Source organism: Lepisosteus platostomus, chromosome 1 (genome assembly GCF_059453375.1).
Source record: "Lepisosteus platostomus isolate fLepPlt1 chromosome 1, fLepPlt1.hap1, whole genome shotgun sequence".
In the NCBI taxonomy this organism is placed as follows: Eukaryota; Metazoa; Chordata; class Actinopteri; order Semionotiformes; family Lepisosteidae; genus Lepisosteus; species Lepisosteus platostomus.
The window spans coordinates 49,135,485-49,162,560 of NC_142611.1; the positions used below are offsets into that span (position 1 = coordinate 49,135,485).

Consider the following 27,076-nt stretch of genomic DNA (forward strand, 5'->3'; position numbering starts at 1 on the left):
AGAATCTTTATGAGCCAACTTGTATTTTATGCTGGGGAAAACTTTGGTGTGTGTGATTAATGTCCTGCTGACTCTGGTGTGTTGCTGCTATACCGCTGTACGCAGGGTTCAAATGACTGTGGAGGAGCTCTTTTGTGATTCTGTTTTTGTCTTTTTGAGGCTTTTTATGCATGTAGGTGGAGCCCCTTTGTGTTGCAAAGGGCTTTCAGACCTGAGGGAAGGCCAGTAGACTAGGGCCTATTTATTACATTCTGACATGTCTAAAATCCAGAACAAAGACACTATTTTCCGTTACGAGTCAGTGTGTGTTTTGTTTCTGCTTTTGACATAGATTTGTCCATAGATGATGGTGTGGCAGTTAGCACTACTGCTTCACAGCTTCAGGGTCCTGGTTTGGATTTCTGGCAGAGTTCTGTCTGTGTGGAGTCTGCATGTTTTCCCATTTACTTCCAGATAATTCATACTTGGCGGTGGAGGGGGGGGGGTGTTCTAGCACCACCAGCACTGCCTGTGGGACTACAGAGAAACCGAGCTTGAGGGGCTGTTTGGACTCCACTAATCTGTGGCCTTTTTAGTGTTCAAAAGAAACATTTCTGAACATGTCTGAATCTGATGCAGTAAATTTTTACTTTCTAATGGTGAGCTGAGCGGTGGACAGTGTGGTGCCTGTTTTATCTTGTTAACAGTGGAGTGCGGCATTGTAATTTTATTAAAACATTTGAAGATATCTTAAGGTTACATATGTGCAGAAAAAATGGTTATATAACTTGATGTTGTCATGGTTTCCACTACCCAAGGTCTGGTCAGTGACATTTATTGTGACATTTATATGTGAAGATCTCAAAATGCATAAGCTGGACTGCTTACAAATTGGGAAATACAGATTACTATGTTCCAGTAAGGTCAAAATCATCTTGACCCAATTTGTTTTACTTTTTATGTGGTTTTACATTAAACAAAAATCTCTGATGCATTTAGAGAACAAAAAAAACTTAGGACAGTGAGACAACAAGTGGCATCTCAAGGCAAAAATTGAGAAAGTTATTTTAGTGAAGTTAAAAAAGGTGTGGTAAACATGTAAAGGGAACAGGAGAGACAGAAGTTTTTTTTTGTTTAATGAAAGCCTCACTCCTGAAATTCGACACACTGAGCTTGACCTCGTGTTTCACAGGAAAAGAGGACCTCATTGATCAAGCAGGTTTAAGTGTCCATTACAAAATTTCCTGGAAAACAGAGTGAGACCTCGGAAAAGAAAAAAACAGCCTGTACACAGCCAGTAGGAAGGTGAGGTATTGGTTGCATTGATTTGGAAACACACTTTTAGATTCAGACATGATTAAGTGGTAGGAGCAAAATGACATTGAAACAGCACCTATATCTTTGTAAAGGGCCAGGAACAGACAGCCTAAATTGAGCTCCATTCTTCAAGGTTTTCTTGCTGATTATTACCTTCCTGAGTTTCATTCTAGCCACAAAGAAATATACAATCTAATTAGGGGACTTTGAAAAGATAACTATTGTAACATATGTATCCATTGGCACATTGTGGTTGCTTAGAGTGGTTTTACAGTGTTTAGGGTAAATGGTTATGATCCTTTCAAAAGGCCCTGATGTGTTCAGATTTCCAATTCTCCGAACCAATTAGGGAGAAAGGTGAAGTGCCCCATTAACTAGTCTTCTGCTCCAAATGTTCTGTTACCATAACAACCATCTCTTCTCCACCAGGTTTCTCACCTGCTCAAAATAATCACATATTGGGAGTTTACAGATGGGAAGGTAACCATTAGCATGAACGACTAACTGCACACTAATGACCTTGTGGTTTTTTAACAAGACTTGTTTTGTAGACTGTCAGTTGTTGAACATGAAGCACAGAATGATTTCCCCCCAGTGAAATTCAAACGTTCGTCACAGAAGGGTTATGCTGTGACAGGAAGGACTAAAAGAATGGCGTAATTTATAATGGCCGACAAGGCGACCAACAAAAATTGGGCTGTTTGATATGGGATCAGATTGGTTGGTCATTGGCTGCTGCTGCTGAGCTACATTTGACACAATGAGGATTCATTGTAAACCAGCCTCATATTACTTCTGACCCCATGAATGAATGGTGCTCAATGAAAACAATAAATCCATTTTAATATCTGTCCTTTTTAGTGCCATTAATTTTGAAAAGGAATTTTACATGCTAACTTAAAGAAACAATTACAGTTGGATTGTAAAAAATCATATCTGTAAGAATAGGATATTTTCTCTTGACATGCTACATTTATCCGTTGTATTGTGCCAAGGTTTAGCAAATCAATAAAATTATGTTGGCTTCACAAAACAAATGATAGGGTTGAAAATGTTAGGAGTCATTTTCTTAGAAGAAGTGTTTTGTAACACGCTCGTAGCATGAATCAATTTCACTTTGCACTTCCCAAATATATGATAAATTAGTTCAGGTGAGTAGCTGCGTCAGCATGCATAGTCTGCAAAGGAACAAGTAAAGGTTTATTCCATGCTGAAAAGAGAAGAAAGAAAACACAACGTTACACCTGAAGAATGCTTCACAGCTGTAATATTGTGCATTCTCTCTTCTCTTTTCAGCATGGAATAAACCTATTACGTGTTCCTTTCCATATTATAAATTATATATTTTATATAATATAATATGATACATTTATTATTTCCAGAGTTTGAGTACATGAACTCTATCTTTCCATGTCTCCATCTCTTTATGCTTCACATTCTGTGTTTCATGGTACAAAATTCCTTAACAAGTCAGATTTTTTTGCAAAAAACATATTTTTTGCAAAAACAGTAATGGTCTAAGTATAAGAATGCATCACTTTAAGTTGTAAAAATTATTAAAATTCTCGTTCAGGTATATTTAAAAAGAATGTATTGAAACATTGTTTAATTAAATAGAACAGCAGTCACATTAGCAATTGTACCTAGTCTAACGGCCTGGACTGAAGTGAAGGAACTGTCAGCTACCTGACTTCTTAAATGTTGTGCTTGTGGGACACATAAAATTTAGCTATGGTACTCAAGAAGGGAATTGTCTGGGAATGAGAAAACAGTCCAAGCAAGATCTCTGGGGCCATATTCACCCCACTCCTGAGGTAATAAAATTGATGAAAAAAAATGCAAACCTAGAATCCCAAAACCTCAAAAAAGAAAGCATCTTAATCAGTCAGCTGTAGCACTGCCCTGTCTGCAGGGGAGGAGCTACCTCACTGTGCTGTTATCCCTGATCTTCAGACGGGGCGAGACACTGCTTGCTATGCGAGTGATAATGACACATCTACAAGCTGATTGGAAGGAAATATGTAAGGGAAATGCATAAATTATTAGCCTGCTTAGCAGACACATGTATCCAGCACAACTTGGACTGTGTGGAGAAGTGGTTAGGGTTCTGGACTCATGAATAGAAGGCTGTAGGTTCACATCCTAGGTGAGAACCTCTGTCGAATTCTTGAACAAGTCACCTGAATTGTTCCAGTAAAATGTCCAGCTGTATATGTGAGGGCAAATGTCAGTCGCTTTGGATAAAAGTGTCATCTGAATAAAGTAGGAGTAATACTAACTTACAGCATACACAAAGTTCTCATTACGCAGAAGTACTGTACAAAGGAAACATTAGATTTATTCCTAGCCTTTTCAATAAGCAGAATAAGGAGCACAGGAACTGGACGTTGGTCAGGGGCTGGATAGTCCTGATTTATGTGATTTCCAAAGATGGACAAAGGCAGAGAATGAAGGCTGGGTTAGTGGACGAGCAACAGGGGTCACTGCACCCCAATGTTCTCTCAGACCACACTGTCCTGCATTGTTTGTCTAAATTCGGCTCTATCTGTTTGCCTGATAGAATCTCTAGAATTCAGCCTTGAATATAGCAAAGGCGATCATTTTAGCGTGTTTTTCATTATGTGGCAGAGATTACCATTAACTTCCCATGATTTTAAGGAAAGCTGCTGTTCCTTGCTAGACGCTTGTGGTTATTTGATTTAACTTCATAGCTATTGCATTATTCTACCACGTGGAACAGGATAACTATTAAGACTACCAGGCTCAAACACATCCTTTATCTAACATCATAAGATACTCAGGAAGTTACAACTGGTCTTATCCAGGAAAGGATGCTACAGGCCACAAGAAATATACCTCTCGATATAGGCTCAGTAAATTATAGCGATGATATAATTGATACGATATAGTGATGATATATGTCATAAGACAAAATGTACAGGTAATCAAAAGATCTAGACAGTATTGCTCTACTGTTATTGAGAAGGTAAAGCAAGAAAAGGCTTCTAAACCCTGAGTCATGGCCCTTTAATTTCTGTTAATCAGCCTATTTCTGACAACCTGAAGCCGAACGTTAAGCTCATGGGAAGGCAGAGGACAGGAATGCCACAATAGTGTTTTCCCCAGCAGAAAGCAGAAAGTAAATAGTTGTGCACATGAAGACTGAGATCTCAGGATGCCAATTATAATGTATCCGTACGTAACACATGGGTGCTTCTAAAGGTTGAAGATAAAGAAACACTCAATATCTGTGTAAATCTCTTTGTTTTTTAAGCAATCATCCCATAAAGCAAGTCAATTGTTAGGAGGATGAAGTTGACACCTATATAGTTTGTGTTCAGGCAAAAATATTCTCTGTTTCTGGAAATTCACCAGTCTTGTGTAATATAACTTTTCTTCTTAAGTATTGTTTGCAGAAGCTTGTTTAGTGTGGTAAAATGCTTTGTGGATTCATTGAAAATGTGGAATTGGGTTAGGAATTTGAGAAAGTTTTTCTATTCAGTTTGAGAATACACTAGCTGGCTACTATGTGAGACTCTCATGTTTCACAGTTAGTGTGAATTGGTGTTTTGTTGTGCAATGTGCTGGCACTGTTTTATGGATGCCACCTAACACTTGTTGTTATGCTGAACACAAAGACTGATACCCATGCCTTGAAAAGCACCGTAAAAAAACAAATATACGTGCACCATATTAGCAAAAGGAAGAAACAAAGAACCATAGCAACGATCATTCAAACTGAAAACAGCCTCTAAATGTGCACAGGGAGAAGAGGGACTGTTTCAAGATGATCATAACAGCTGAGTCAATGCGTCCTTTCAGATTTATTGTACAGCATGAGCTTTTCACCACACATACATCATAGTACTGTAGGTCATAGTGCTTTGCAATGCGCTGTGTAACAATACACTAATGTAGTCAAATATACTGTCCAGTTTACAAAAAGGTGCTGCGTGAAGCTCAGAGACCATAGATAGGACTACGATACTTTTGAAACACATTGAATTAATTAATCCAAATTTGAATCCAATTACCAAGCCTCATCGGGAAGGTGAGATCTTTTAAATCTATGTTTTGTAATGTGGCTTCATGTAAAGGAAAGTGCCAGAATGCTTTTCACATTTTCAGACATTGTTCTTTTTCAATTCTAAAAACCCACAAAAGCAGCTCTTTCTCTCTACTTTTATAGTCTCTGTCTAGGTTTTTGTTTATCATTTATGGTTCTCAGACAGCTAAGGTTTCCAATGCACAGTGGAGGAGAAGTGTAGAAGATGGGATGCATGATTTGACAGTCTCAGAAAAGACTACACAAATTCAACCGTGTTTGTCAGTGAAGAGTCCTTCAAGTGAAGCCTTATTTGCATTAGATGTTGCTTCACCTGAGCTGACTTTGGTATGAAGAGGTGGGATAACTCCTATCGACGGGCACTGTTTTGTCCACTGATGCAGATGATTTCTCTTTTAGATCATAGCCAGCACCACCTACTGTATGAAGGAGCCTGTATTATTGTTAATTTAATGAAAGACATGATGATTGTGATACACAACAGGATGTTAAACTACTAAATACTACTATGAAGTAAAACAATAGGATATTACATTTAACTTTGGAAACCGATGTTGAATAAGCTTGAAAGGTATTGACGGTCAATAAAGTTTCTCATGCAAAGTATCTGAAAAAAGGTTTCTTTGTAAGTCGATAAAGTACATTGTCCAACCAGCAACAAAAGAAAACACAGTGTAGCATTTTTCAGTGAATAAAGCTGACAGTGTATCTATTCAAAAAGATTCAGTCCTCCTACAGTTGCGTACAAAGTCATAGGCAGTCTCTGTAGCGCTCACTCTGCAAGCTGATACGTAATGTGTAATGTTTTGTCATGTAAAATTACAGTGAGTCAAAAAAAGCCTCATGTCTTTCACAAGTTGTCCACAACTTCTGCAGCTTCCTTTCAATCAACTGCCAGCTAAGACACTGTAGCCACTGCAGAGCATGGTGGGTGTCTTATGAATCCTTTCTGAGTTGTGTTGAAAAAGCATGATTCTTTTAAAATCTAAAGTACGGAAGCCTCTTGTGTTATAAAACAGGTTTGTAATGCAAGTTCCCTAAGGAGAAAGGTACTGACGGACTATGCCGTGATACCTTTGACAGCACTGAGTTGCATGCCATAAGAATGAGCCCTTCTGCTGGACAGTAAAGTGTGGTTGCGTTGCAAGCAGTTACTCTTACAGCATATGATGGTAAAAAAAAAGGAGGGGACAACGTTAATTCTGAAGGTTTTCTGGTGTGGGTGTGCAGCTGCCATTATAATTCCAAGGTGCACAGGCTCAGGAAAATATATTTCAGATTTGTGTTGCAGAATTTCAGAATATTGATTAGCTTCTGAGTAAGTACAAACTAGGTAAAGTGCAAATGATAAGATTTGTTTAGATACTGATCTACACCAGCTGCCTAAAGCGAGATTTCGAGTTCAGGTGACTAGCCTTCTTCTCTAGCCTGTACAAGGTTGTTCATCACAGGAAAGTTCATTTAGAAGTAACGTGAAGGTAGACGTCTGTGAAAGGCATCGCAAAGATGGGCTATTTGTGGCCAGAAGTGAATGTCCTGAGGGGGAGTTAACGATGAATTGTTGTTTCCGTTGGCAGGGGCAAGGGGCGCTCTCTGAGAGACTGCGGAGCTTCAGCATGCAGGACCTGTCCAGCATCCAGAGAGAAGGGCCCGTGTCCGGCCCCATGCCCTCTCGGTCCTCAAGCACAAACCCCAGGGCCAGGACCACCACACGCAGCAACTCCGAATCTGCCTCCAGCAAGGGTGAGTTCCCACGGCACATACTGTACGGCTGGCACAGACGGGGGGGCCTCACTGTCAGAGGGGCTGCAGCTACTCTCATCTCAAGTCTATACAAGTCAGAGGTGCAAAAGAGGATGAATCCTAAGCAAACACAGCTATCTCCAAGAGTGGTTCTAGAGAAAGTAAGAAATTTACCGGGCCTGACATAAAAACACACAGAATAAATATTGCAGAATACATAAATAAGGTTGTTTCTATAGGAATACTGAAATATTTTGTTAAAGCCTGCTTGGTTAAGTCAATCCCTCCTCTCTTTTTGCTTTTTTGTCTCACTTTCGGATGTTGTTTTCTAGTGTAAAACTTTTGAAAACTGGTGTTAAACAACGTTCCTTTTGAAAAGAGAAAAAAAGATCACCAGTGCTCACCAGTCTTAATAGGATTCTGATTATATAAATTGCTTAAGTGGAATAGAGTATTATAAAAAAGGCAGACCTTTAGGTTTTAATTTGACAAAACAGAATTTTGCTCATTATTTCACAAACCAGTTGAAAGTAAAGGAGATTGGGAAAACAAATTGTTATTTATAGTAGTTATGTTTGACATGAAGCCTGCTTAGCAACAAAGTATTGTCTTTTGGTATCTAGTATTTGTCTTGGGTAAATTAATTCTAAGGGCTGAGCTGTTCAATGTGCAGTAAATATGGGGTTTTAAAAATAATCCATTCTCTTCACAATGCAGTGCCTTTAAATTCTTTATCTGTTGGAAACTCACAGCTGGCAGGCAGTGGAAAAACATTTGAGACTGCAGTTCCAGCTTGACATCTCGGTATTCTCCAGACATAAGTGACTGTTAATCATCTCGTCCATAAAAGGCACTGGAGTCATGGGTGGATGTTGCAATGTTGTAAAACAAAAAGCCCATTGCTTAGAGTTTATCTGCCATCTGTATTTATGTCTAGTGTTTTCAGAAGTATTTTTATATTTACAAATCAAAGTGAAGTGTTCTTGGCTGCCAGGCTCATGGTGTTATTTGTTAAGTTGTGACCCTTATGTTTTACAAGGGGTATGATGAATTATAATATTCAACAGAGGATAGACTCTTAACAGTGGTTATGAGAGGTGTAATAAGCACATATATGGTAGAAACTCTAGGGCTTAGTTTGTCTGTATAAAATGTCTCCAGTGTTTTATTTTGTATGATGCAAGAAAGGATTTTCATAACTCTTAAAACTAAAATTCTGTACCATGCAACTTAAGTCAATAGATATGCATTTAGATTCATTAATCTAATCTGCATTAATTCACAATGCAAATAGTAGTATACTGTATATTCCATTATATTATTTAATTTATTATTTCATTATGCATCTACATCTCTATGTATTTAATACTATAACATCTATGGCAACTTGAGTTACTGTACAGGCTGCTTAGGCTATTTTAATAGCAACGCATTAGTGTGTAATAGTTCAAATGTATTGTTATCAGTTGTTGATGGTGTTTTATCAGGGCTCTGGATTTAAGACAGCTAGGAACAAGGCTGCTCTGTGAGTCAGTAGATCCTAAACTGAACTGACCTTTTCAAACAAGGAGCCAAGGCTGAACAGAAACAGAGCCGTTTGTGTCAGAGTGACCGTTTCCTTCTAACTCCCTTCTTCCAGCTTGTGTTCACTGTGCGCACTGCAGTGCTGTGTCCGGTGAGTGAACCACACAGCAGAGCTGGCTGAACGCTGCATGGAGACTGAGCAGGGGGTGAAACCTGAGTGGAACGGGCAGTGTGGGCAGGAGGCCCGGTGCTGGTGTGACAGGCCTGCCTCTCCTCAGGGGGCTTGTGAGGCCCGAGCACATGGACAAACCAGAATGGAAAGGAGAAAACTCAGCAAGGAGCATTTATTTTAGTACAGGTTTTTGATAGGCACAGGAAAAGGTTTATTCCATGCTGAATAGACACAATGTTTCGGCTGTGGAGCCTTCATCAGGTGTCTCTTCTCTTTTCAGCACGGAATAAACCTTTACTGTCCCTTTGCGGCCTACGCACGCTGACGCAGCTCCCTACTTGAAGTTTTTTTATTTACATACAAAAGGTACACCTGTTCAAATAATCCAACCAGCTCACACGTGAATCCCTTTAAATACCAAACTCTTCTAGATTAAAACCATGCGAGGATGTGACTCTCAGCCCTCCTCCAGTTCTCTCATTATTTAACTAATTCACCATTGACACACAGTAGAGGCCTAAGCTACGACTCATGGCAGGTCAGCTGAAACTACTAACCTAATTACGGCTGGCGTGCCACAGGTGGTTTATATATACTGTATACTATGGGAAAGGGGCGAAAAGATGAATCAGGAGGATGTTGTAAATTATTGAAAAACAGGACCACGCCAGGCTTGTCTACAGGATTACTTTCACAAATTGTTTCACTGATCATCACTGTATTAGTTCCAGTTGTCTGACTTGGTATGTGAACAGAGCATTTGTACACTGCATCATCTGTCAGGTTTCACCCGGCTGGCTGGTACAGTTTTCATGACGAGTGTTTTCTTTGGTGGGTCAAACCGTCCTATAACACGGGACCTTACTGCCTGCATGGATCCAGACCGCCTGCACTGGTGTGAATTAGAAAACTGATTTCTCTTTGGCCCATCAGCCCTCTGCAGAATCATGTTGGCTTTGATTGGCTCCTGAACACCATTACAGCAGGAGACCACCTGCAGGGTGACTGGGTTTTCCCTGTGTAAGGAGAGGGGAAGGGTGACATCAATTCAGCATGAGTGACTGGAGATGTTTCTGGTCACGTTTCCTCCAGGAGAGGACGGATGTAGTCGGGTTAAGGAGATAGCTCTGGATTCTCAGCAAGAGTCTAAAATTCCAGATGCATGCAGTTGGCGTTTCCTTGAAAATATTTCCTGAGATGCGCAACTGCTTGGATTGGAAACATTCAAAATATAGAGATCCTTCGATAAAAGCAAATTTGGAAAATGGCAATTGTCAGGATCTTCTCTCAGTCGAATCCCAAAACTGGCACTTGAGGTGCAGGCATGAAGTTTTTGTGTGCGTGTGTTTTTTTAAAGGTGAAAAACTGCGTCATAATGGTCAAAAGAGAGCGGTCCATTAAAGACATAGAAGGTACCCCAACACTGGATTGAATTTAATTAATCGTCACGTAAATAAAAAAGGATTTCAAAATATCTCTCACATTATTTGCTATGGGAGTGTTAATTTCCCAAAAGACAGTGTTGAAGGTGCTGTGTGGTTTGTTTTTGTCTGGCTTGGACTTGTTTGACTAGTTTGGAGCTATAATAGCTGTGCTTATTATAGCTGCTGCACCACAGCTGTGTGAGATAAGATAAGCGTGGTTGTTTCAGGATGCTTTCTCAGCCCCCAACAGTGATGCACATGCAGGGGAATAGATTTGTCGCCCTTGCTTTATAGTAAAATGTAAGTGTCATCCTGTTCTGGTCACGGGTATTGTTCTCTTATTAAATGTTCCATCTCATTGTTTTCCTGAGGCCTCACCTCCCGACCATCACTTTTCCTGTTTGCAGTGTTTTCTACTCTCAGCTGTGTCCTGCCCAGTGGACTTTAAAAGCTGGTTTTTATTTCTGGAGATTTTCAGTGAAAAAGCCCTTTACGTTTTGGTTACAAATCTGCAGTAACGCTTCTTTAATGGAGTTGAGAAATTGAAACAAAAGAAATGACATAAAGCTCTTGTGATTTAAAAAAATGGGCTGTGCAGTCTAAATATGCAAAGATAAATCACTGTGTGACATTTTCCTAATTGCTTGTATTTCCTTCCCATGCTCTGTGGAAATCACCTGGGCCAACTGCGTAAGTGTTACAAGAGTGTGTGAATGTTGTGACATCTTGCAGTTAATATAGCAGACGTCTTCCCTGCAACCTCATTTCAAAACTCACTGTGGCAAACAAATACAGATCTGTTTAACATTACCAGTCATTACTAATAACACTGTATCGCTAGGAGTGCTGTGAAATATAGAATTATCACCCCTGGTGATAATGCCCATGGTAAGCCCTGACTAACTGCTGGAGTATGCCGTGTTTTCCGCCACCATACTGTATGTACTGTTTTGGGGAGAAATCAGGGATTCTGTTTCTTTATTTCTTGGACTTCTACAGTGACACCTCAGCTTCTAAGAGGCTTTTCAGTATTAGGAATATAATTTATAAATAACGTTAGTTTTCAGACTGAATACTTTAAAAAAATCAAACACCATTCCTGATTACACACCTCAGAATCTCAACGAGTGCAAGATCTGAGCACACAATAAATAAACACAGCTCTTCACTTCCCTTTCTGGGGATTCTGGGACAGGATGTGTGGGCAGTAGTTTACTTGCTCCTCATGGAATCCAGTCCCATTTTCTTCTCGTTAATTTATTTATTATCTCTCATCTATTTTTTTCTTGTATTTTCCAAATGATATGGATGCACAATTGCTCATTTAAAGTTTTGTGGCAGGGAATTTGATTCCGATTTACATGAGTTGAAATTCAGTGTGTGTCGTTACGTGCTTGCCTTTAAATATTCTGTTTTACTTTTAAGTTAAAAAAGTGTCATTTGTAAGTAAATGTCCAATGGCCATCTGTCCCCTAAGAATCCTGTTCTTTCTTGGTGATGATAGTTGAGTGACTTTATGCTTGTGTTTTGTTTGCGTTTCTGCATGTTATTGACCAGTGTCTCAGGATCTTGTTTATAAAGAGTGCTGTTGTTTGGCTGGAACAATGTGGAGTGGGCTGAAACACAGGTAAACACATCGAGCTAATTTACTTACATTTAAAGAATAAATGAGACACCAGACAACAGAAAGTCAAAAGAAACTACGATATTGTTCTTTGTGAACAAAAAGGCCAAAGTTTATGCCCAAAGTTACTGAATTAGTGTTCAAACTATCCTTAATTAGAAATTTAAATTTGTAGAATTATTGACATCATTCATTTTAAAGAGTGTTACTTATAATTTATCAGATATTTTGTAAGTAAACAAGGCCTAAGGATGATCTAGTGAGTGCTGTTGTGGGTTGAGTAGGACTGCTAGAGAACATGCAATGAGCCACTATGCCCACAAGGGAGAGCGATTCCTTGTTTAACGCAAGGAGCAGAGCTCCCCGCTTGCAGACTCGCTCACTGCTAGCCTACAAACCTCACTGGTGAGAACCGACTAATCCCAGTCAGGGGTTAGCAGTAACTGCTGTGGAAAATATTTAGAGTAACTACATCATTTATACTCCTTTCATTTCTTGTTTTTCATTTTTTATGTAGATACCATTCTCTGACAATCTTTTACTTTAACCATTTTGTGAACTGTTTAATAATTAATCAGAATAAATCATTTTTGTAGTAAGAAAAGTAGCGTTTGGGCTTGGCTGGGGTGTAGACAGGTGCTAGTGACATGAATGACAAGAAATACCTGACAATGAGTCAATTACATCAATTTCTAAAACTTTTTTCATCAATATAAGTGAAATGTCTCTAAATTACAAACTTGATTTAGTCCCACCCAAACCGTCAAAGTTGTTATAATAGTCAAAAACACTAGTGGTAAATTGAAGTAAATAACCCACTTAAATAGTCTGTATGCCTTGGCCTTTTGGCTAAGATCAAGTACAGTCTCTACAAAGGTACTCTATAGATATTTTTGTATTTTTGAAACAACACGTACATGGACAACTTGTAAGACCATTGTAACCTTACCTATCCAGAAGTATATATCCCTGCCAAATCAAACTGTTATTGAAAATACAGTTTTTAAATAATAAAATAATTGACACTCAAAATTAGCACAATTAAGTGTGTAGTTTTTCACCTTGTGAATGTATTGTAAGTATGCAGTCTTTGAGTGTCCGGCCTGTGTTTGCAATGGGATTTAAGATGCGAATAGCTCTGGTCTTGATCAGCACCTTCTCCGCTCTGGGGAACAATGAGGGCAGTGCTTTGTTTGAGGGCAGGAGTGACACCTGCTGGCCGTATAACGAAATAGCTGCTCAGCCCTGTGTTGTTTTGTACCCAACACACCAAATACTGCTTTCCCAGTCCTGAATTAACATTCGTCATTAACCTAACATGCGCTAGGCTGAGACAGGTTCCAGCCGAAAGACTTTGTGAAACTGGCGCTGTATGATTTTTGCTCTTCCTTTCTTCAATGTGTAGCATGTGACACTGGGGACTCAGGTGATGAGATTGACATTACTGAGTATGAGGTCTTGAGCTCGGAGCAGTGCGACTCAAAGGAACAGCAGCTCGCGCCCTCTGAGGTGGAGCAGGAGAGTGAGGATGTATTGGAAATCAGAGCTAAGCCCAGGACAGTAAAGAGGAGGGCTCCCGAGGTACTTCTGTTGGCAGCTTGATGGTTCCTTAACGGAAGCCTGATTGTACTGACTAATCGACTGCTTCGGTCTGCTCAGTCTCTCTTAATCAAGCCTGGCACTGACACTCAGCTTTGGTTCGTTGGTCACCTCAGTGAATTTAACATAACAATGTACCGCATTTGAGAAATAAAGGAGTTTGTTACCCATCAAACTCCAGAGCAGAGATACTTGTAAATAATCTTACATTTAAAAAATACTGAAAATTATACCTGTATTTCTGCTCCACAAATTAATGTACAGGAGGGAAAACACCAGTTAGTTGTACTGCATTCACCCATTTGAAATAATGGCATTTTGAGGGGGATTATAAGATAAAAATGTGAAATGCCTGGGTTGACATTTTTTATGCCACATACCTGGAAAGCAGAAAAACAGTACAAGAAATGGTAGCAACTGAATCTGCTTTCTGTAATCCCATATCTGTGTGTGGGTTTATTTGGTGACCAGCATGGCGATGCTTACTCATTCATTTGAGAGCTGTGTTGAATGTGCAGTTGAGGGTTTTCTGATCACATCTGATTTCCTGTGCCTCTGACATTAAATTCTCCATGTGTTTAAATGAAATTATCTTAAACACCTGTCTATTAAAAAATATATGTGAAGTTCTAAAATGAACTGGAATGGTAAAAAAAATGGAACGTGAAAAAATGGAATGGGATATGCTTTGTCGAATGCGCAGAAAGAGCCTCGTTTCTCTCTGCTGACCAAAGTGTGAAAGTGCACGAATGCTTTTCCGGGATGCTTACTGGTTTGGAGAGCCTGTGCTCCTCTCACTGTTACTGAGGTGCCACATCACTGCGAAACAACACCATGCTCTACAAATACATTTCCAGTTAACTGTCTTGTGTTGGAGCAATTTAGATGTGGTGATCATTGTTACTTCCCAGGCCCTGCACAACATAGGAAAAATGTGTATTTGTAAGACTTTTTCTGCTGGATCATTGGGAAGAAGTAACTCCCCCTTCCTTGACGTACAGTATGTGGGAGTTTCTGGGTGTAGAACGTAGCCTCTTCAGAGTTTAACAGTGTCCTTCTCTGCCTGCCTTTCCCTCAGCCTCCTCCTAGAGCTCCGAGGCCCCATCCCAGAACAAAGAGTACCTCGTCTTCACACAGTGATACCATGTGACAGCACGAGGCCATGGGATGCTGCCGATTAAGACATCCTCAGTTCGCTTAGCTGCCTTAACTGGAGAGAACAGACGAAGAAAGAAGGGGAAGCCATGCTAAAACACCCACCCACACACAAAGCAGCCACACTCAAGAAGGAGCAGAGCCACTGAAGACCAGGCAGCTGGGATATCAAGGACAGCGTGCAGCAGAGTTGACAAGGCATCTCTCCCTTTATCGGGTTTCTGTGTCTGTGCGTTCAAGTTATTTTCTGTTTTTTTGTGTGTTTTTCTTGTCAGAGGGTTCTGAGGGTGCCGGTCTTCGAATTTGTTTTCGAAAAACCGATGTCCTGCGCCATTGTGCACGTCCCTCTCCACGTTCGTCAGGCCTCGTTTCCTGGAAACAATCTTCCACACACACACATACTGTATACACTTGACATACTTGCTTGATGCCTGCTTTTTGGTTGCGTAATTGTATCTTAGGCAACGCTGAGAGAGGTGACGGGGGAGACAGGGCCTCCTGGGGCCTCAGTCTTTCCTGCAGCCGAACCGTTGAAAGGGAGTTCTGGGTGGCCTGCATTTAAAGCACCCCCGGAGGATGAAGTGGGAGCTGGATGGGCAGTGGTGCAGGACTACAGCAGCTGACATTAAGAGCTGATGTAGGTCAGACAGAATGATGTATAGGTTTTAGAGTAAAATGTTATATTGGGTACATTTCCATTTCCTTTTAGCTCCGTTTTCCTAGTAATGCTACACTTTAGTAATCCACATAAACTAAGACTTTATTATAGAGCTGGGTTTTGGAGCATCTGTTGGAACTGTTAAAAGGTAAAATGCCTGTGAAAACCTATCTGACTACGCCAAAATCTTGCTACAGTGGTTAGTAATTGCAAGCTGTTAATAAAAAAAAAGCTTAATTAAAAAAAACAATCAGAATCAGCACCACATTCTGTATGAAATGTCACTTGCTTTAATGGGTCCTTCAGCAGGAATCTGATTGTTTTTAAAAAGCATTTTAAATAGATTAAATGTGTAATCAGGAAACTAGTGTGATCATTGAAGGACTATTGAGTGACAGTAGTGAAATTGAACTGCTAGGTGTGGGAAAAGACAATAATTACACCTTCACTGAATCATTTAAATCATTTCTAGCTATACAGAAAATCACTAAAGCACCATAGATCATCAAATAAATGGAGCATGAAAAGATGATAATGATAGAGCACACCTTTCTTACAGCTGCGTCTCCCATTACAGAATGCTGTCAGTGACTTTAAATGGATTTCAGGTATAGTGAGACGGTGAAGTTTGGTTACCACTGGACATGTAGAGCACAGCAAACCCTATGCTTGAAATAAATCGCAACCTTGGCTCTTCAAAAACTCTTGTTTTTCAGTGGCCTCTAGCTTCTACTCACAGAAACCCCTGGGAATGTAACGTATTTTAAGTCACTTTCCCATGGGAACTGTAGGAAACAATCCGTCCTTTAAAAAACAGGCTGCATTTTAAAATATTGTGACAAAAGTGCACAACTACAAAATATTTATAGGCAATATGAAAGAAATGTAAGTACTAGTTCTGTCTTACCTGAAATGAATATGCCCTCAATCAATATTTAGTAGTTATGCATAACATAATTGGAATTTTTTTAATTGAAAGGAAGCATTTCACTAATAAGGAAATATGTGCAATGTAGCATTCAATAGCAATGTGAAAGACCTGAATAAGATAGAAATGAGTCTAGAAATGCTATTTTATCAAGTCTTCCTTCAAGTGATTAGAAAATTCTACAGCAGTAAAGGTTTACTGTCCTTTTAAAGATAAATGCATCTACCTTTGCTTGTGCTGTGTGTGCTGTGCTTGTGGTGAGGTAATTGTATATACAGTATACTGCTGTCAAGCATGACTTGGACTAGGACGATTTAGACTAGCAGTATACCTGTGTTAGGATATGAAATGCATCTGCAGTTTCATACTGTCTTGCTTCAGAAAAGCTCAAGGTTTGGTCAGATAGAAAGAACATAATGTAGAATGTGAGCCTTATATTGACAGCAGAGTTAAATGTACATTGTTCATGCAAAGCTGAAAGAATATGTGAATGGAAAGATATAGTTCAGCAGAAAAACAAATGTAAAAATAGTAAGAAACCGAGCAACGCAGCATTTTATCCGAAATGTTATCCAGGCTTCACTGTGCAGGCTTGGCTAGTATATTACATGTGCTAAGAGCGAAAGGAAAGCCTATGTATCTACCTTTTTGATTGTAAATGTCTGAGTCTCTTGATGTGAGCTTTTGAGCTTTATTTATCTGTTTATATTTTACAGATTTTGATTTGCTGTGGCAGATAGTTGTTTTTTTTTAATTGAGCTGAGCTGGCTGAGCTCACCGGGCAGCAAAAACTGTGCTGCACACTGAAGTACAGGCCATGTTCAGCTATCCATCTCAAGAGTGTTCTAAACCCCCCTGCTGATCCTCTGATTCTTTCCTATAGGTCTCAATGACAACTAAATGTAGACAGTATGTAAGGCTTCTGTCCAGCTAACAAAGCTCCTTAGGTCTGTCTGGGTCTCAAATCCATTTCCGAACTATGAAGAAGTGAAACATCATCCACAAGATGTAGTGATGCTTCACATGTGAGCTGTCTTATTGACTTCCATCTACTCAGTGTGCCTGTAGAGACACATTTGCATTGTCCATTGCATCAAACTTTTAAAATAGAGCTCCAAATCATGTAGAAGAGTGAAGGTGACTCCTAGTTTGTTAACATAAAAAAAGGAACAGAGATAGAAATTGTTTGGTTTATTAGGAGGCGGTAAGATCTTAACTTTTATATTGTTTCCTCGTCTTAAGGTTTGTTAACGTGTCTGGATTTGACATTGTTTTTCATTGTTTCTGAAAAGTATTGTAGCATTCTATGTATTGTTGTACTTGTTTTGAAAACTACGACTGTTCCAGCAAAAATTCCACCTTCATTATACAGGTAGATACATTAGCATTACATTGTTGAGGCTGCTACTGCTGGGACAGCTGGAGAGCCAGGTCTGTGCAATGCTAATGTGTGTCCATTGTGTGTCCATTGTGCTTCCTAGTAATCACCTATGTGGAGTTGAGGTGTCCTTCGAGTGCACGTACACTAGCGCAACATGTACTGCACAGAGGATAAGGGGAAACAGAGCTGAATCTCCCTTAAACAGTAAGATTTTTCTACGATTTGTAGAATCCTGGGCCCTGACTATGTATCTGCCATGCTTCACATCTCTTCTGTGTTCTGCACTTTGTTTTTAAAGAAAAGATCTATGTTAGGTCCTGCTGCACACTTTACATCTCAAAGCAAAACAGTCTGTGTTGTAAAAAGGTTAGAGTCCCGTTTGCAAAATCAGTTGTAGTGACTATTTTATTTGATACCTTATGCGATTAATAGGTAAATCCATAGCTCATTGTTTTATTGATTGGCAAAAAATGTAAAAAAAATGGCAAATTTTATGAACTGGTCAAGGTCACTGGTCTTTGTGATCAGCACTAGTCATGGACTCATTAAATTAACACGCACGTTGGTTAGCCAAGATTACTGCTGATCATGGTCTCTATGAACTAACTCATATAAACAATAATTTTTAATGCATAAAAGTTATACTGATCCACAAAACGTAGGGATATGGAACACGTTGCCCAGCCATGTTGTTGAAGCTGATACTCTAACTTCCTTCAAGAAATGGGTAGATGAGATCCTTTAATCATGTAACTACAATCTACCAGATGGGCCTCATAGGCCAAATAGCCCCCTCTTGTCTGTAACCTTCCTTAAAATTCCTAACAAATGCTGTAGGAGGACATTAATGTAAACTGCTCCTTATTTAGTGGACTGTAACTCTGTGACTTCAAAATAGGAAGGTGACAGTAGCTAAGCCCTGTGGTCCCTGGGGCAGAGTTTTGGCTCTGTGGCTAAGGATCTGCGCCTGTGGCTGGAAGGTTGCTGGTTAAAATCCCATGGCTGGCAGTGGAATCCCTGAGCAAGGCCCTTAACCCCAACTGCTCCAGGGGCGCTGTATAAATGGCTGACCCTGCGCTCTGACCCCAAGCTTCTCTCCCTGTCTGTGTCTCATGGAGAGCATGCTGGGGTATGTGAAAAAACAAATTCCTAATTCTAATTTCTAATTCCTAAGAAATTGTATATGACTAAAGAAGTGATCTTATCTTATCACTTGCATGAAACAGCTTAAGTTATATTTCCTCTTAAGTGTTTAAGTGATACTCAGTATCGTAAATAAGGGGAAGTCATCACAGCAAATTCTTGTGGAGTTCTATGCATTATGCCTCTGGAATAGACTAGTGTGGGCCCATAATGAGTTCCCTTCTTCTTGAGCAGTTGTTTTTCTTGAGAATATTGTCATTTGTGCAGCATCCTAAATGTTTGCAGAGGCAGAGCCAAAATGCAGCAAAAGTATATTGGGATCCCAGCTACTTGATGTGAATACAGAGCAACAGCTGTAAAGAATAACTATTTTGGTTGTTGTGGACTTCACAATCCTGGTTAAGTAGTGCTGGCAGAGCTGCAGAGATAGGAAAACTTTACTGCTCTCCAGGTGACACCTGCAGATAATAAGCCCCTCTACCAAAAATTCCACCATGTAAATAACCATCCTAAACAGGTTACGTCTCACAAGTCACAGCAAGTTACAGTACATTTTAGCTCAGACTCTAGTTTACAGGCCCCGGACCCATGTCAAAAGCTGTGAATTCACACACAGGGACACACACAAGCTGTTTAAGGGAAGTGAGTCCACGTGGGAGCAAAGCTCATCAGAATGGTTAACGCTCAGGCTTGTGCTTCACTTTAGAAACCTCACCAAGGCCGACTGAGGAAAATGAAAGTTGGCCTACCTGTCATTTTGATCTGTAATTATAGATTTAAAACATAGGTTAAGTAGCGCTCTCGTGAAGCTTAGTTGGCGTAGATGTAGTATCGTTTCACTGTTTGGAGTAAAAGTGGGATTGAATTGCCTTCTCTCTTGAACGTAGAAATAAAGGTCAAGTGAAAATATGAACACTGTGTTAGTTGCTCACTGTCTCCCTGAAGAATGCTTTTAAGTTGAGCAATTTAGTGAATTTTTATAGACAAGCGAAACACACATTTTCGTGTTCACTGCTTGTGATATGATGTACATATTGAAATTAAACCGTGTACTGCGTAAAATGGTTTTGTAATTTTTTTCAGGTTTTGTGTTGTTGCTGCATTTGGAAAGCTGCACCGTTGCTACAGACCAGTAGGTTATGTTGTTGTACTTTAAATAGAACCATCTAAACACCCGGCAAAAAAGTCATCAAACATTAAAAGCTATCTTTAAAACAAAAGAAACAGTAGATGTATTTCGGTAGAACTGAATTCACGAAGCCATACAATGTCAGTAAACACAATGAAGCCTCACCCACTAGTGCATTCAATAGCATGGCAATGTTGTATGAATTTAGCTAGTGTTTTCTAATATATGTGTATCAGTTATTTGTAAATTCTGTTGATTTTTGCATAGAAAGCATGATTTTCTTCTTAGGCAGATCTTTGATTTTAAAAACTGTATTATCATGGATTGTAGTTAGGAACATTGTATTCTTTAAAAGTACATCTTGACAATTGTCTTAAGGTTTCTATTTTTAAATCTGATAGGTAAGTTGAGACCGAAGATTTAACCTTCTTTTTGAAGCGGTGAAAGTATTGATTTCTGATTGTATTTTGTTTTTCTTTTCTTTCTGGCTTTGATCTATTTCTGTTTTGCACCAGATTTCTCCTTTGTCTGGCAGGCCAGAATTATACCTGAACTTTACATGTACTGTATCTTGACTTTTCTCCAGTTTCACTAAAATAAAATAAGAAATACAGCATCTGTAAACTGAAAAGGATGGATGAACTGTTCTGGTATGGATTTCACAAAGTGCTTTTATGTGTTTCACACGTTTCCATCTGTATACTGTCTGAATCAACCACAGCCATTGAATTAAAAACTGAACGTAACAACTGATGCAAGTGTTAGTGGTTTTCATACTCAACTGGTGCAAAGACTGACTTGAGATAAATACTAAAATGTAGCATATCATGGTATTGGTAACCTTTTGAAATAATAGCCCTGAAATTTAGACTGATAAGACTGAAATTTATAGGAATAAGACATGAATATCTCAGGCTCTTTGTCTGATTTTTGAAGATTTTCTTTTTCAGAAATTATTTTGATCAGATAATGATAACTTACATTACTGAGTGAATTCAAGATTAATATATAGAGTGACCATGAAATTAAAATAAAAATGAATATAAGGTGATGAGAAACTCCAGCTATGCAAACAAAACTCATCTGTTGGAATTGGGTGCTTTCTTTTAATATGAATATGAAATCGATAAACATTTTAAGAATACGAATAATAGAGAATACCAGACACATGCAACAATAAAATCACAGCATTGCCATTCCTTTTATGATATAAATTAATGAACGGGCTTTCCAAATGAAACCGTAATAGAATATCTTCAGTCTGCCATTTTCCGTAAGCAATTATACTGCACTTTTTTACTTATGTTGTTTAATTTTCTACCGGGGCAATTTAGAATATATGCAACCAGACATTAAATTTAATTGAGTAACTTCCACACTGAAAATGGAATTCCACACCTCAGAGAACCTGAATTTTAATCTGACACAATTTCAGTAGACAGCCACAAAATCCTCCGGCTTTTAAATGATGATACAGGCAGGGAGGCAGCATAATGCTGATCACTGACCTTCAAAGGTAAAGGTGAGTAGTTGAGTTTTTTCAGGTAGAGAGTTTGAAATGAAACAAAATGACTTTTACTTTGGCTTTTCAACTCTCCCGTAAGTTTGATTTGACTTGACAACAATACTGGACAGTCTTTCATTGTTACATACACAGCAGCAGCTGCAGTTTCCTACACTTTGAGGTTGGTGCGATCATGATATTTCTGGTAGGGGTCATTGGCGTACCAGTTTCTTCTTTTCCAGAAAGACGTGGTCATTTTGTCCAGGAGCTTGGACTGGGTGCGGTTACAAAACACATGCTGCCTTAACCTGCGCTTTCTGGCCGGCTTTTTCTTCCACAGCTTCTTCTTGTATCCGGCCTGGACACAAGAGAATACAGAGTCAGCCGCCATTCGACAGCAAAGAGCCTGGATCACTTTAACAAGTACAGACAGAACACACCTCAGGGATCCCCACGTTCTCTCCCGGATGGTTCCGGAATGACTGTAGCACTACATATGCTGTTGCTCTGCATTTGGGAAGGCATGTTTGCAGCTGCATTTTCCACAGTTTGCTTCTGGTAAATGTTTCACTTGATTTGAGTTTTACTCAGTGTTGTGCTCTGAAAGCTACCAGACTTCATTCACTTGCAAGTGAGCACTGAATAAACAAACACAAGGCTGCCATTACCTTCCGTCTTAACCACAGTCCGCAGTGAAGCCGCAGGAACCTCTTGACCACAGCCTTCACCGACTTCCTCTTCCCCTTCCTCAGGCTAACATATGTCAGGCTCCTAGCTGGCTGGTGGGTGAGACCAGGTAGCAGGGGTGTGATTCTGTCACACAAAAAAAACAAAAACACTGGCTCACACGCATTTCTCCCAAAGTACAACAAACCATCAGTTTAATGGACAAGAAGGGGGTGTCCATTATTGCCGAACATCTGTTAACGCACAAATGAGATTGTTTTGGCTCTAGAACAGACTACCATATGAGAAAAATATATACTGATGGAAAAAAGAAACACAACACCTCCTCCTCCACACTCTGGCCCTCCCGTCCGCATGGAACAGGCTGAAGAGTGACCCCTCCGTGAAGAGGACCTGATGCCACTGTTGATGAGCCCATCGCAACCTCTGTCTGGCCCAAGCCAGTTGGGTGTGACGTCTAGGAGGTGTGAGCAGGGGGCCTCTGACGGGTCACCTTGCTCTAAGGCCAACAGCATGCAGCCTCACTGTCCTGTCACTGATGTGGGCATTGTGTCTGCTGGCAGTTTCAGCAGCAGTATGGGTGGCAGATCTGAAACAATCTCTCAGATGGACCAGTCTGATGTGTCGGTCCAGCTCTGGTGTGGTCACTGGAGGGCGACCGGAGTTTGGATGGTCACCTGTCCTTTCAGTCTGTTGAAACTTTCTCTGCAGTCGGGGCACAGTGGAGCGGCTTACTCCATAGTGTCTGGCAACGCTGGCACGTGACATGCCTGCCTGCAGCATGCCAATGGCCCTCTCCCTTGCTTCTGGTGACATTTGAGGCATTATTGAATGCACAGAAAACTGACTTAAGTGTGGCTTTTTTCTTGCAGTGACCTAAGCTTTCAATTAAGGCCTTTTTAAAGGTGTCCTAATCAGACATTGTTCCATCTGGACCTCGAGTAAAAGTGCACCTAACGAGCTTTCGTGTGATTGGGAATGCCTCACTGCACAAGCTGTATTGCTGGTCAGAGGGCTATAAAACAAATTGACAACTTTTTGTGAAAGTACATAATAATAATAATAATAATAATAATAATTAATAATAACTCATAAAATCCTATTCCCAGACAAAAAAAAACTCTGGTTTACTTGTTTCATCTGTTTGAGTTACTCGTGTGTTAACAACAACAAGTACAACAACAACAATAAAAATAATAATAATAATCTTTACACTCATATTGCGTTTTCTGGACACTCCAATCAAAGCGCTTTACAGGTAATGGGGACTCTCCTCCACCACCACCAATGTGCAGCACCCACCTGGATGATAGGACTGCAGCCATAGTGTCCCAGAATGCTCACCACACATCAGCTATCAGTGGGGAGGAGAGCAGAGCTACATAAGCTATAACTATAGTATTCTCATACCAGAAAATGTTGTGTTTCTTCTTTCCAACAGTATATATGCTTTCTGAATATGTAAATACATAACTGCACTGTGCTTTAATATATTAGTGCACTGTATTGCTTATATACATGGCATCGTATCACAGTACAGCACACTCTTGCTTTTCCAGACTATTTCTGGGGAAAGGGGGTGTCTGGTGTTGCCAGCTCTCCATTAAATTACCAATGAAATATTTCAAGCTTAAAAAAAACACTTGTAGAAATACATATATCAGAAATAAACCAGGCTTTTTTGGAATGGTAATAGACTACTGAAAGCACATTCAATTGATCTTTGAGGACCCTTGATCACCATGACTTGCCGACACCTATAGATGTAAATCTGTGAGCCATCAGCATTTGTGCACAGTAATGCTGAGATCCTTTCCTTGCTGATTTATGTCCTGGCATAGACATTTCTTGCGTGTATGCTCAAGTATTTACCAGAAGTCTCATCAGCACTTAAAATACATTTGCTGTAAAAAACAGGCACTAACATGCTTTCAAAAAATGAAATACTTCCTTTTTGCTCAAATATCTACTCCCTTTGGGACAGGACAGAGGCGAATGGGAAAAGACTGTTAGTCCTATCTTCTATAGCTAATGAAATTGAAGAAATATGGTATATAGATCTAGCTTCTGGCACTCTTCATCAAACAACAGCATTGAAGCAGTGATCAGAACTGCAACTCGTGTCAATACATGTTTGTCCGAGAGAAACAGATAACTGAGCTGAGATACCCCCCACACACATCCCTACTTACCTCTGGATAATGCCATGTGAAGGCAGGATATGATTCTGGCCAACTCCTGAGACCCAGCCAGAGGAGCTGAGTGTGGGTCTTGGGAGGGGGCGACTCAGGTGGAGAGTTGAGAACTTGCTGGACATCTGTGCAGCAAGGCCAGGTGCCCCCCGAGCGTAGCCCTGAGCTACAAGTGGAACCAGGGGCCTCAGCAAACCTGTGTACAAGGACATATATTAGAAACACTGCATCCAGTGACCAAGGAATGCTATTAACTTAGATGATAGCAGCATAAGAAAAAAACTTACTAAATTTATAATTAACCCAGACAAGTCTTAATCTTTGCTTCAAAATAAATTAAAAAAAGTTGCATATAAGGAAAATCTTGTCAAACAAGTCTCGTTGCACTCATTTTTCTTGCAAAGCTAATGTTCACAATAATTGGAGGACTTCATAACCCTGCATCTATTACATTCTTCTAAATACAGCCATTACTCCACTGGTTTTTAAATCATGTATATTTTTTCAGAAACTAGTGCAGTAAAAAGAGGTGGCACCTATTCTAATATTCAATGGATTGCCCAATCTCAGCTATAATTAATAATAATAATTGCTTACATTTATATAGCGCTTTTCTGGACACTCCACTCAAAGCGCTTTACAGGTAATGGGGACTCCCCTCCACCACCACCAATGTGCAGCATCCACCTGGATGATGCGACGGCAGCCATAGTGCGCCAGAACGCTCACCACACACCAGCTATCAGTGGGGAGGAGAGCAGAGTAATGTAGCCAATTCATAAATGGGGATTATTAGGAGGCCATGATTGGTAAGGGCCAATGGGAAATTTTGCCAGGACGCCAGGGTTACACCCCTACTCTTTTCGAGAAACACCCTGGGATCTTTAATGACCACAGAGAGTCAGGACCTCGGTTTTACGTCTCATCCGAAGGACGGAACCTGTTTTTTTTACAGTATAGTGTCCCCGTCACTATACTGGGGCATTAGGACCCACATAGACCACAGGGTGAGCGCCCCCTGCTGGCCCCACTAACACCTCTTCCAGCAGCAACCTTCCAGCTATCAAAACGCATTTATAACTAAACGGGTCCTAAGTCATAGCTATTGACATAATTTTGTTGTGTAGGTTGTACACGTTTCACCCTAAATAACGCAATATTCACTTATAAACTTAATTATAGTAAGCCGCTTTAATTTCTTGGACCAGCTTCCGTGTCAAAACAGTAGTAACATGCACATACAAACACATACAAAATAACATACTCCAGATGAGTCTGCAAGTGCAGTATTCTAGTGATCTTAATCAGGAAATGCAAAACATATAAGAATCTAAAGCCTACAGTAAATTACAATCACAAATGAATTCATAGCTCTGTCCCCCCGAAGAATGTTATACGTCAGTATAAATTAGAAAAATATTTGATTTGATGATAACCACAGTTACAATCATCAACAAATAAAGTTTTAGGAAATATAAATCGAAAATTTACACACCACAACATCTTCTCAAGGTGGCCGCCATCTTTAATCCCCACCACGACCTCCAAACTACGGCACATCAGTTAGAACAAATAGTGCGGGTAGGCAAGAGGGCCGTGATGTGGAAAAAAATATCATTATTTTGGTGCTATTATCAATAATGGGCGAATTCATATGGTTTTAAAGTTTAAAGCATGAGAAAAACAGACTATTCCGGATGAGAGGCAGTGTATAGTATTGGCACTGAGGCAAGCAGAGAAATGCAATAGTCTGCGAGGAATTAATAAGGAATGGGCTGTTTCGGTAATTGTAACTCAAGAATAAGTGACTGGATCTTTGAAGATATACTGGTGAATTTTAATTTTACTTTTCACAATAATATTCACATGGCTAATAAGGAGTAGAGACAGGGGGTGGGAGTTTAGGGAGAGAAAGAAGATTGAAAATCCCAGCATGGTTGAAACAGTAGTGGACAATGTGGACTATGGTTTTGATTTGTGTTGGGACTGGAGTAAGGAAAGAGCATGAGAAAAGGGAGGAATTCTGGTTGAGCTGCAGTTTTAGCTTGGAGGACATCCAAGAGGGAATGACAGTAGTCTATGGGACAGTACCAGGGCTTGGAGTGGAGGTTGTGTGGAATAGCTGGTAAGGAAAGGATGAATTCTGGGAATGTTGCTCAAGATGAAGGCACCAGAGAGGAGAAATGTGCTTTAAACAGTAGGTAGAAGAGGCAAGAATGACACAGAGCTTCTTGGCAGACGAGGAGGAGAGGGAGAGGGAGAGGGAGAGGGAGGTGGAGTCAGAAGAAACAGAAATAAAAACAGAAAAAAAAGACATCAAGAGGCATTCTTATGAATGTGATTCCTAAAGTGGATCCTATAGTCCCTCATGTATCCTCTGGTCTCCACAGAAGTTACAAACATTCCCACATGAGTGTGTTGTCTTCTGCCCAGAGTTTCTATTCCTTTTCTTTCTCCACTTGTTTTCAAAGTTATGTCCAGGCCGCTCACTGTTCAGAAGTGTCTGTCTTGAGGTCAGGTCTAAAACCAGAAGCCTAGTCTTGTTCTTTCCTATCATATGCCAGCTATTTTCTATTATAACCATGGTACTTTTGCATACCACTTTGAGTTTTTTAAAAGCACTTTTGAATAAAATGCTATTATTATTTGTTCTCATGTAGCAGCCTCTTTTAGCTCAGTGTTATGTCTTAATTCAGAGTGGCTTCCTTTATGTATTGCACCTTTGCAAATATAAGGATTGCTTACAAATTCTTATATATTCTATATACTGCACATATTTTTATATTTGTGTTTAAAAATTCTGTAAATGCTTGAACTTTAAAATGCTTTGTATTGAGATTTTTTATCTATG

General features: G+C 39.8%; 2 protein-coding genes across 10 annotated transcripts in view; one reads left to right on the forward strand and one right to left on the reverse strand.

Annotated features, from left to right (window-relative positions):
* Positions 1-20,595, forward strand: part of reep1 (receptor accessory protein 1) — a 43,895-nt gene extending 23,300 nt beyond the window's left edge. For 2 of the 7 annotated variants that reach the window (XM_088630829.1, XM_088630846.1), the window contains 5 exons: positions 1,726-1,776; positions 6,940-7,105; positions 8,745-8,780; positions 13,255-13,430; positions 14,527-20,595. In XM_088630829.1, coding sequence (XP_088486955.1) covers positions 1,726-1,776; positions 6,940-7,105; positions 8,745-8,780; positions 13,255-13,430; positions 14,527-14,598 — 501 coding nt within the window. In that variant the 3' untranslated portion in view covers positions 14,599-20,595. The remainder of the gene's footprint in view (positions 1-1,725; positions 1,777-6,939; positions 7,106-8,744; positions 8,781-13,254; positions 13,431-14,526) is intronic. The other 5 variants (XM_088630834.1, XM_088630838.1, XM_088630841.1 and 2 more) reach the window with 5 other exon arrangements.
* A 333-nt stretch (positions 20,596-20,928) lies between these two features.
* mrpl35 (mitochondrial ribosomal protein L35) lies at positions 20,929-25,824 on the reverse strand. 3 transcript variants are annotated; one of them, XM_088630849.1, is made up of 4 exons: positions 25,721-25,824; positions 24,226-24,421; positions 22,015-22,159; positions 20,929-21,704 (listed from the first exon to the last, which is right to left on the reverse strand). In XM_088630849.1, the coding sequence occupies exons 1-4, from the start codon at positions 25,746-25,748 to the stop codon at positions 21,516-21,518; spliced, it is 558 nt and encodes a 185-aa protein (XP_088486975.1). In that variant the 5' UTR covers positions 25,749-25,824; the 3' UTR covers positions 20,929-21,515. The 3 variants fall into 3 exon arrangements, with proteins under 3 accessions (XP_088486975.1, XP_088486976.1, XP_088486977.1); XM_088630850.1 differs by having other exon boundaries at positions 25,724-25,770; XM_088630851.1 differs by lacking the exon at positions 25,721-25,824 and adding an exon at positions 24,823-24,841.
* Positions 25,825-27,076: the final 1,252 nt, after the last annotated feature.

Coding starts and splice junctions, on each gene's coding strand:
- mrpl35 (XM_088630849.1), bottom strand. CDS start 25,748: ATGGCGGCCACCTTGAGAAGATGTTGTG. Junction 24,422..25,720: donor CACCTTGAGAAGATGTTGTG/GTGTGTAAATTT, acceptor CCTTGTACACAG/GTTTGCTGAGGCCCCTGGTT. Junction 22,160..24,225: donor TCACATGGCATTATCCAGAG/GTAAGTAGGGAT, acceptor TTTGTGTGACAG/AATCACACCCCTGCTACCTG.